The 11,761-nt window shown below is 43.4% G+C and overlaps 1 protein-coding gene across 1 annotated transcript; it reads right to left on the reverse strand.

The window, feature by feature from the left end:
- Positions 1 to 9,712: 9,712 nt before the first annotated feature.
- On the reverse strand, positions 9,713 to 11,302 carry LOC4337468 (E3 ubiquitin-protein ligase PUB23). Its single transcript, XM_015778711.3, has one exon. It carries the CDS (start codon positions 11,157 to 11,159, stop codon positions 9,918 to 9,920), a length of 1,242 nt encoding a protein of 413 aa, XP_015634197.1. The 5' UTR covers positions 11,160 to 11,302; the 3' UTR covers positions 9,713 to 9,917.
- Positions 11,303 to 11,761: the final 459 nt, after the last annotated feature.

The raw sequence follows: 11,761 nt of genomic DNA on the forward strand, positions 1-11,761 counted from the left end.
TCTTTACATTTGAATTTGTTTTTCTCTATCTTATCTCCCATGTGAATATTCACATCATGATCTTTTGTTTTCTTCCTTCCAGCCAGGTGATTAATTGCAACTTACAGTGCAAGTCTTGATGTAGCATGCCAATGCGCGTGGCAGCCTGGGACAATAAATAAATACTAAAAGAAAATAAAATGCAAAGGTTTACACCCCCCCAGTGTGGTGTTGTTGATCGATGGAATTGCGGGTGTAACAGAGGACACCCGGAAACTCGCCGGGATTGGCTCCCCCACATTATATTTCCCCCCTTCCTTCCTAACTTGTCTGGACCAACCAACCAACGGTTATCAACAACACTGTAGTAGTACTATCTTTCTCTCTTTCTCTTTTCGGAGGAACAGTAAATATATATTGTACTCCTAATATCGATCGAATCAGATATATATTTTTTATGCTCATTCAATTCAATTCCATGGCATCAAATCCTTGATTTAATTGTTGCCTCTTATGTGAGATAGGAGTATAAATCTCCTCTAATTATACACCGCGTGCATGCCAGCCGGTCAAATATTGGGAAAGTGGTGATGGCATCATCGAAGAAAGAAACGCCAAGTTTATACTTGGAATGGTGCAATTACCTACGGTTCGTGGGAACAGCTAGCACCAAGTATATTAATCGCATCAACATCCATGTTTCTTCGATTCCCCCACAGATTAATTAAACGATTGTAATTACATTGCATCGTGCATGCTAAGGGCACCCGCAATGGTTATTTATAGGCTCTCTACAAAAGATCTATGTCAGCGTATTTTTCTACTTGAAAGAGATTAAATGAAGAGAAAGAGCAAAGCTATCTACTAATCTGAAGATAGTCTATAGAGAAAAACGAGGCAATGGATTAGAGAGCTATAGATACTCATGTAGACATACCATTAAAGTGGTTTACTATTAATCTAGTCTATTATTGAGATGTACATGTTTTATAGATAGTACCTTACTTTACTATTATGGTTGCTCTAATTGCGCCAATACTGTAGCTAGGTCGATGATGTTTGCAATTCATCGTGCTTCATACATTGTGCGTGATGACAAACATCTCACGTCTCGCGGCTCTGAATGTTCCACAGCTATGTACTCCACCTTAATAAAGTGGCATCATCTCCTTCTTGTCCCTCCCCCTATAGAGTAACAATTTGCATTCATTTCTAGTGCCATATACATATTGGTTTTCGCTATCTCTGCATATATACATGTTTTTGGTTCAGTTTTTGCTATTTGCACGATTATTCGGCTAAATATGCTTCTCTCCTTTCACAAATGTATGTAGCCTAACCCACTCATCTACCAACCTGGTACTCCAAATAGACAGTTTTTACTAGTGCATTGCATCAGTACAAAATTTGGCATTACCAGCTACAGTATATACCAACTTATCAAGGAGCTGAAGTCCACATTGCAGTGAAGCTTCCGGTTTACTTTTTGTTCTTGTTTGCACTTTGTTCACTACCGGCTGGGGTTTGAGGCTTTTAGTGATGGACATAGTAGCAGTCCTAGTCTGGTAGTGGTAGTGATGGCCATGCATGTTCCTTCCTTCCTTTCATCACTCAATCAAAGCATGCATGCAGTTTTTTGCTTTCCTGTGTCTTATGTTTTTTGTGTCCTTGTCTTGACAGATTAGCATTCAGTCTACCAAGGAAGGAGAAGGACCATGTGGAGCAATGATTCTGTTCTTCAGCACCGGCCTTTTCTCTGAAAACTGCCTGGGAATTGTATAATATATGATGTTCCTGCTGCTGCTGGGCAATGCATAAAAGAAAAACATACCAGCCTCTCTGCAAATTTCTTTAATTTCTCTGAAGATGAAAGTGTTAATCCTTGAGTAGTCTGAATTTTCTGAAGGTGCAGAAATCATCATGCATAGTAGTAGATAAATACTAGATAGGTAGAAAAAGATATACAGTTAAAAGAATAATTGTTCGCTCATACAGTCGGTGTGCAAAAGACAAAGATAGGCACGCTTGCATGTCTTTGTGACTTTGTGTTGCAGAAAAGGGAGGAATGGAGAGCGTTAATCTGTTGTCGAGCAGCTACCGGGCAAAATGTCAAAGAGAGAAAGCAACATGTATCCATACTACTGCACTATGGATACATATATACAGTCAAAAGAACTAGCACATGCTCATGCTTCAGTTATCCCATTTATCTATTCTGCTATGCTACAATTGTACTCCACTTGTCTGGATTTGTGCACTTGTACAGCATATTGCTGCTAGCTCATGTCAATTACTAAATTGTTAATACTCTCCCTATGTGCTTCTATGCATGTTACTGATCAAATATTCCAATCCAGTGTGCAGATTTGCCTCCAGGAAGACGCTAATACAGCTAGCTAGGTAGCTAGCTGTTGAGCAATTTGCATCTACACTCCAAGAACACATGCATGGGGTGCCGAATCAGATGGATCGGTTGTACTAGGATTACGCTGACCATGCAGGCTATCTCCAGTGAAACTGAAACCTGTCTGTCTATATATCTGCAGGTACGTACAGTACGTATGAAGCTCCTTGCTGTGAAAGTAACAGGAAACAGATGCTGCTCATGCAAGCAGATCCACCTGAATTAATTGGTGGAGTATATGTTTATAGTGTGACACTGTGTGATCAAGTTCTTTAGTAATCTCGGCGTATGAAGTAGCAATTCAGTAAATGGCATGCATGAATCTGCATTCAGAAGTTAACTTTCAGAGTTTCGGACTTGACGGTTGACGCCACTGAAGTTGAACTTACAACGAGACAACTGGCCTGCCTTCCATTTTCTTCGCCGCGCCTTGAATTGTTTATCAGTACGATGAGTTTAACTAGAAGATCTGAGCTAGCTAGTAGCAAAATTTCAACAGAAGCACGCATGCTAGCCAGCTCGCAGCTTGCTGGATGTACGAGCTAGCTGAAGAAACACCTCCGGTCAGTTACTAACATTGCACTGAAATGTTCTTGATTACAGCCAGCTCTCTCTCAGTCTCATCAGTCTTCAGAACAGCCGGAATCAGTAAGAGCAAGTTCAATAGTATAGCCAACTACTAGCTCCAATTCATTTATAACCAATATAATAGCTCATTAATACAATAGTTATATACTACACTATTAATATCTGGTCTCACCTATCATACACACACTGCGTCTTGGAGTTCGTGCTACAGCTGGCTACAAATCTGTAGCCCGCTGCTCTTCTCTCTTCTTATTTATCTCCTTAAAATATGTTTGCAGCTGGCTTATAGCATGCTATTGGACCTGCTATAACGTGCCCCCAAAACCAATTAAGAGTCGGTCTCGTCAAAGAAAGCTGCATGGATCGGGTGAGTGCGTACTTGATTATATCTAGGAGTAATTAAGCAAAGCCATAGACTCTGATTAATTTGTCGGGTGAAATGAATTTAAGGGTGGAGTGAATGAGCCGCAAGTACGTTAGTCCAGTCTGTTCGTCGTCCCCACTGGCCAGTGGCCAGCATCTGCTGCACTGCATATGCGTCGTCGGTGTCCTGACGCCCGGGCCGCTCCACCGACACTCATCTCCTCTCCTCTCCCTCATCTCTGTTCATCGTCAGCCACTGATCGAATTGATTAGCTAGCTAGGACTAGGAGGACATAGGTTCAGTGACTAATTACCCATAAAGTTTGCACAGGATTTAGCCAGTCTGATCAATCAATCAACGTCAACCAATCGGCTAATTGATCAATTGGAGTGCGGCTGCAAGCTGATAGTGTGATCGATCGATGCATAAGCTACTTGTATGTGACAATCAATCATAAGACGAAACACGCGAGCATTATCTGACCCACGAAGAAGAACACAGACAAAATGTGTCATGTCGTACGCGTACGTGGAACAAACGACAATGGATCCAGCACGTATATGGAGTGTAAACGACAATGGAGTACTCCAATTAGCACTGCAGTATAAGCATGTGTTCAAATCGTATTAGTATTAGGACTGCCATTAATTAACCAAGCTAGTACTGATTTTTCTTTTTTGAAAGATCGGCATTATTAATCATCATTAAAGTTGGTATTGTCAGAGCAAGCAGCTGGCTGGTAGCAAGATCTGCCACGGTGGCGTCGTGAGTTATCCAAATGAGATAAGCATAGTTTAACAGCTGAGATTCCATTATATTCCCATGCTGTCATGCTGATGCTGATATATAGTACTCCCTCCGTTTCACAATGGAAGACTTTCTAGCATTTTTCACATACATATAGATGTTAATAAATCTAAACACATATATATGTCTAGATTCATTAACATCTAAATGAATGTGGGCAATGCTAGAAAGTATATGTCTAGATTCATTAACATCTAAATGAATGTGGGCAATGCTAGAAAGTCTTACATTGTGAAACGGAGGAAGTATATTCTTATGCTGACAGTCTAAGGGGGTGTTTAGATGGGGCTAAAACTTTTTAGCCCATGTCACATCGGATGTTTGGACGCTAATTTAGGATATTAAACATAGACTAATAAAAAAACTAATTTCATAAATGAGAGCTAATCCGCGAGACGATTTTTTTAAGCCTAATTAATCCATAATTATCAAAAATTTACTGTAGCATCACATTGTCAAAATCATGGCGTAATTAGACTCAAAAGATTCGTCTCGCGAATTAGTCCAAACTTATGGAATGGGTTTTATAATTAGTGTATGTTTAATACTCCAAATTAATGTCCAAACATCCGATGTGACAGGGACTTGTAATAAGTCGCTGGAAACCAAACAGCCCCTAACACGAGAGCTAACCAACAATTGGCACAGATAGGTAGATTGAAATTGAATAAGCCCACCACGAACTCCTCTTCGTTCAGATCATCTCTATGCATGTGGTTGTCAAGTGGCACTACTTAATTAGTAGTATCACTTTTGGCCCTACACATATATTTCTATTCAGTTTTTGATATTTTTTCGTCTGCATTTGCCGGATTCTCCACACCGTCTCTGTGTCTGCAAAAATTTGCTCAGGAAACAAGCTATAAATTCAGACAGCGTTTCTACAGAAGTTCAGAGAAGTATATACTATACTATACCAGTAGTAAACTTCAGTTAGCTATAAATACAGACAGAATTTCTGCAGAAGTTCAGAGAAGTATGTGCAATATAAACTTCAGTAAGCTTATTTTTTGAAAATTAGAGAGAGAGTGAGAGAGACTTCGGTTGTTTATAAACACCGACAACAATTCTGTGCAAGTTCAGAAAAGTATATACTCCCACTATTACTATATTCCTTCGTTATGCAGTAGTATATACTATGCATTCTATTACTAGTCAATGTGGTGCTACGATATGAGATGAGAAGAGAAGAAAAGAGAGCATGCATAAACAAGGGGCAGCTAGGTCGATGCTCGAGGATTATTGCAGTTTGTTCCGTGGATCTTGTGTGCATGTGGTCCATGCCCTGCTATCATACATGTCCTCTTCCAATACATGATGATGAGCTAAAGTATTCTTAATACCGTAGGGCTGTAGGTGTGCCATTTTCTTTTCCTTGCAATGAGTTGGCTTCTCAACTCTGATCTGTAGCCAAGCCCATATACTTCCTCCGTACTCTAATATAAGAAATTTTGATATTTTATCATTCGTCTTATTCAAAAATTTTAAAATTATTATTTATTTTATTTGTGACTTACTTTATTATCTAAAGTATTTTAAGCACAACTTTTCGTTTTTTATATTTGCGTAATTTTTTTAATAATACGAGTGGTCAAACAGTATAAGTAAAATATCAAAATCTCTAATATTAGAGGACGGAGGGAGCATTTGTTTGTTTTGAAAACAGCATGCAGGAATGCAGAACAGGGAACAGTAATGATGTTGCTGCATGCTGCTGAATGAGAAGATGGATGGGCCAAATGCTATCAGTGGCCCATGCCGACAAGCCCAACATGGGCCTTCAGATTGTGCCATTGATTTTTCATGTTTAGCAAATCCACACATATAAGAGATAATCCAAAGATGCTATTGACAAACGTCCAAATACAAGAAATACCATCGACAAGTGTCAGTTCTAAGAAATACCATCGTAGAAATGATTTTATCCCAAAAATGCCATCACCGTTAGGGTTGCGTACATTCCGTGTTATTAAGTCCAAAAGTTTTTCCAAAAATCTAAATCATATTTAGTCACTATGTGCTATATTAAATTTTTGAAAGAGCCCAAGAAGTCATTTTAGTACTTATTGGTTGCATGTTCATTGGTTTCGTCATATGATGGATGAATTAATTACTCATTGGTCTTGGTGTAAAAAGAAATAGGTCTTAAACTTTTGAATGGAGGGAGTATAGGATGAACAGTGTATTTAACGACGCGGAATGAACGGAACCCTAACAACGAGGAGAAAATCGTTTGTATGATGGTATTTCTTGGAACTCACACTTATCAATGACATTTCTTGGATTTGGAAGCTTGTCGATAGCATTTCTTAGATTATCTCTACATATAATATCATTTCCACGAGCAGCTGACAGGCTTATTGTATTATGTACATACGAATTAATATACGATGATGATTTATTTATTTATAAAAGGCTTTGTCCCAGCTTTACATAACATGGGATAATGATTAATATGTGACGATGGATACAATTTAGCACACCCTATATCTTAACTAATTTAAAAATGCGTAACTTTCCGATCGTCACATCTTTTTGTCTGCGTTTTCGTCCGTCATCGCGCTAATTTTTCGTGATGACGCATGCATGTTTGGATATAGAAATCCACCAGGATAGGGGGCATGGGCCCCCAGCACACCCATGTTGGATTCGCTCCTGATCATGCAATTGATCACGTGCACTTGTAGTTTCATCAACATGTAACCGTCATCTCTCTATCGTTTGTGTTATGAGTTTCTCATAATCCAATATTTTTTGCCGGACACATAAGTAGTGCTTGAAGGGCCTTGGGCATCAGCACTCCAATTGGCATTGACTTCCAACATTGACTTCCACTATGACGGGTCGGGATGCCACGCCTCCTTCAACTTGATCTCCTTGTATATAACCACTCGTACATGGACGTCGATTGTGATGACGGGGCTCGTGACCTTCTAGTAGAAATCCTGCTTACTATGTAGGGTAGTCATCCAACGCCAAACCGCCATTGTTCTCGATGTAGAAAAATGCACTGATCTCCTAGTTGCGTTGCACTCCTCGTATTGCAGTCCACGAACTGTTGCACCGACAATGACACCAACTTGTTCGTCCTAAGAGAGTTGACGCTCTCTACTCACCATTGCATGGCTCCTTGTGTCACAGTACACGAGCTACTACACCGACAATGACACCAACTTGTTCGTCCTAAGAGAGTTGACATGCCAATCAACTTTACCGGGAGGTCGTTGCACATGACCACATCGACAGACCCGCCTTAGTGCTTCTCGCCGTCAAAGATGCGAGGTTGTGGGATGCGATGTCAACCTCTGCCGAAGAGATTATGCCTAGCTTAGGAAGGGTTGTTGGAACTCGTAGCTGTGACGCATGCTTTGCTTGATGACATTGAAGCACAACCTCTTGTTGCTGATGTCTCATGCAACCTTGTGGTGCTCGCACTAGCGCTCATCGAGCGCCCATAGTGACTTATCGAGAATCCATAGTGACTCCTTAGGGGCCATGTCCTCTTCATTGAAATTCAACATACTCAGCTAGCACTAGTACCACAATTAGTATGACCTGGCTGTAATCATAGAAGCCCTTGCTAATGTGTAGTGTTTTTTTTTACAGACACCCACTGACATGTGGGCCCAACATATTTTATTTTAGTATTTTTCTACTGGCACCATGTGATACGTGAGTCCCTTTTATGATCTATCTTTTATTATTATTTTTATTATTATTACTTCTAATATGTGCCACCTAAAAGTTATATGGGATAAAGACTAAGTCAACAAGCCGCATAGGTAGCGCTGACTTAGGCACCTAGACAGGTGATGCGACCGACTAGGGCTCAGGCTAGAAGGTAAGGAGGGGGCCATCCGTAGGCCGTTTATTCGACCGTATATTTATATGCTTAACTAATACGGCAGAGCGGCAGCAAGCTAATCAACCAAAAAAGAGAAATATGCTTGCACTTGTGGCTATACTAGATAGATCACTCGATGTATAATGTATATACATATACGTATACATAATACATGTTGGGCTGCCAGACTACTATCGACCAGTAGAAGCTATCTACCAATATGTACGATTAACATGAAGATGTCACGATTAATTTGCTGCATGTAATTAGCTCAAGCCAACAGAATATATCAATCCATGAATGCTGCATAAACATATGCATGCCGCACCCCTAAGTCAAATTAACCAACTAAGGAAAACCAAACTAATAAGCCAATACACGTGCAACACGAAATATATACAGTAATATACGTGTGCTTAACTCAAACGCAGGGGCGGATCCAGAACCAAATTGAATCTCTTTTTTTTTTCTTCAATTCCCCTACGTACGCTTCATTTTCTTTCTCTTTTTCCTCCTTCCTCTCTCCTATCAACGATGATCTCACGAAAATCGTATCTATCGGAATGATGCAAACAACTATTTTATGTACATCACACTTCCCGTTCATTTCTCCAACAAGAGTTGGATAAAGATAAAGATTTTCGTAGCACGCTTTTCAAACTGCTAAACGGTGCGTTTTGTGCAAAAACTTTCTATATGAAAGTTGTTCTAAAATATCATATTACTCTATTTTCCAAGTTTGTAATAATTAAAACTCAATCAATTATACGTTAATAACACCTCGTTTTACATAAAAAAAACTTAATCTTTATCTTCATCTTCAGGAGAAAAGAACACCACCTAAGATATAGAAAAATATTTAGTAATTTCTCTCCAAAACACAAGTAGCCTAAAAGGCCCATATCATTGAGTTCGCCTAGGGCCCACGAAACTATAGAACCGTCCTATAGGCGTCACGTCAGTTGAAACCGTCCTTAATAGCGTCAAGGAACTTGATTTGTACTGATTTTAGAATTTAAGGGACGCTTTGTACCTGATTTTATGGTTGAGAGACGCAAATAAAACGTGTACCATCATTTGAGATGAATAGTAGACTTTCTTCGATGTTGGCTGCATGGGACAGTACCACTAGGCCCAAATGCTGTGTGCCGAAATGATGCCAAGCCTAAGATGGCCCTCGAGATTAGAAGTACTGGGCCCTTCATGGGCTTAAGTTTCCCGTTTGGCCTACATTTATGAGATTGTTCCTCGACATGAAGGTGGACCAAATGGATGCAGATGCCTGCATGCTTGAGTGCTTCACGGAGGAGGACAAGCAGTGTGTTCCGCGAGTTCAAGGCCCAGACGGACAGGGCTGGATTATCCTCATCGATCGATCGATCGATCGATCTAGCTCTCGATGAATGAATCTCCGATGTACAAAAACATTATTGCATGTCGATTTACTAGAAAAAAAATACGAATATTAAAAAATAACCTTATATCAAATAAATAAAAGGAGCGAGACTTTAATCCAGGTCGGCTAGCCCACCACCTTATGTAGCTAGCTGAAAGACCTCTGGGCGTTTCTGCATGTCAATTGACCAGCACTCTGGTCGTCTATGATCGATCGATGATGGTGGAAAAACTAGCTATATATAGTTCTAAATTTTATGTACAGAACTCAGCTTCCAAGATCGAAATTAAGAATAATTTGACAGTAGACGATTATAAGGAGATATTTCGAGACCCAAACAAAAAAAGCTCGCGCATGATTTAGTTCATCTATTGCGTCGATCTGTACACTTTGATTCATAGGACTACATCGAACGATCTCAACTCAATAAAATTAATCGAGCGAAAGGAAGAATCGAACAAGTGTTCAATTCTCTCTGTGCTGTATGTTGGTAGCTAGCTAGTGATGAGGCCGGTGATCATGAATCAGAATTCGATCAGCAAGAAGGGTAGAGGGCCTGGAGGTGAGGCTGCAAGCAGGGCGAGTTCCTCCACGCTCTGGCGTGCAGCCGCAGCGTCTCCCGCGCCCGCTCCCGCGTCCTCTCCCCGCACTGCTCCGACTGCGCCACCACGCACAGCTTCTCCACCGCCCCCGTCTGCCCCATCTCCTGCACCACCGCCGCCGTCGCCGCGTGCCTCGCCACCGACCGCAGCACCCGCACCGCCTTCTCGCTCGCCACCTCCGACACCCTCAGCACCTTCCTCCCCACCACCGCCACGCCCGCGCCGTGCGACACCAGCGCCGCCCGCCCCTCCGCGCACCCGCACATCCGGTCCAGCGCCGCCAGGGCCAGCTCGCACCCGCGCCGCTCGACTGGCCCGTCCAGGAGCATGTCGACCAGCACCGCCACCGCGCCGGCGTCCACCGCCTTCACGCGGTTGCGGCCCCACGACGTCGTGCCGACCAGCACGTGCAGCGCCGCCCTCGTCGCCGGGCTCGATACCCTGTCGCGGAGCAGCTGCACCGCCTCACCGAACACCTCCTCCGGGAGGGACACCAGCCTGTTCGACGGCATGACCGCCGTCACGGCCTCCAGGAGCAGCGCCGCGTGCGCCCGGGACGTGGTGTTCGTCCGCTGCAGCGTGGCGACGAGCGCGTCGACGAGCTCCTCGTTCCTCTCGACGAGCCGCGCCAGGCACCGCTCCGAGAGCTCCAGCGAGCAGACGATCTCGAGGGCCTCGTCGCACGCGGCCTTGGCGTCTCGACACGACGCGACGACGACGGCGGCCAGAACATCCACCGCGCCGGGGACGGCGGCGAGGAGCTTCCTGTTACGCTCGCTCTCGGCGGCAACGTCCCTGAGCTCGCGCAGCGCGTCGAGGAGGGCAGCGGAGCTCGTGGCGGCGCGGAGGCGGGAGACGAGGTCGGCGACGCGGGCGCGGTCGGCGGGGGGCTTGGGGGTGGGGACGAGGTCGACGCCATGGTCGGCGTGGAGGGCGCACCACGACTGGATGAGGCGGCGCAGGGTGTGGTTGGGCGTGGGGTCGCAGTCGGGCGGCACGGGCTGCTTGGTGAGCGGGCAGGTGCCGGCGGTGAGGAGCCATCGCTCGATGCCGTCGCGGTCGTAGGTGATGCCGGTGGGGAGCGTCACCGGGTCGCGCATGATCTGCAGCGAGATGGGGCACACGAAGTAGGACGGCACCTCCACCTCCACCTCCACCTGCTGCTGCTCCTCCATTGCCGTCGGTTGCAATGCTGCTGCTAGCTCGTCGTCGTCGTCGTCTTCTTGGCTCTTGCTCCGGTGATGGTGAGCTGAGTAGTAGTTGTTGTATTGTATGTGGTGGAGATGGCAGCAATGGTGGATGGGAGATGGGGAGTACTGGAGGAAGAGATCGAATCCGAGTAGTTTTATGGAGTACGCGGGAGGAGGATGAGGTGGATGGATTCAAAGTCCACACGCATGAGCGAGAGCACGAGCATGAGCTGCCCGAATATTAAAGAATTCGGTCGGTCAAGGTAGCTAGCTAGCTCTTTGGTTGTTGCTAGCCTTCCATGAAGGTGACGCCTCAGTTGATTAATCTTACAACTTGATTCTCTCTTGTCACCGCCCCAAACTTTTTCTTTACTCCCTCCCTCTGGTTCTATACTAATTATCGTTTTGGATAAGATTGAGGTTAAACTTTTATAACTTTAACCATCAATAACTTTAAAAATATTTAGTTTAAAGAAACTAGAAAAACATATATAGATTTGTCTTTCAAAACACTATAATAAAAATAAACATGCATTTATTTATTGTATATATTATAATAAAAAATAAGCTCAAATGTATATCTTGTA

Source organism: Oryza sativa, chromosome 4 (assembly GCF_034140825.1).
Source record: "Oryza sativa Japonica Group chromosome 4, ASM3414082v1".
In the NCBI taxonomy this organism is placed as follows: domain Eukaryota; kingdom Viridiplantae; phylum Streptophyta; class Magnoliopsida; order Poales; family Poaceae; genus Oryza; species Oryza sativa.

Excerpts from the sequence above, each read along its gene's own strand:
- LOC4337468 (XM_015778711.3), bottom strand. The coding sequence starts at position 11,159 with ATGGAGGAGCAGCAGCAGGTGGAGGTGGAGGTGGAGGTGCCGTCCTAC.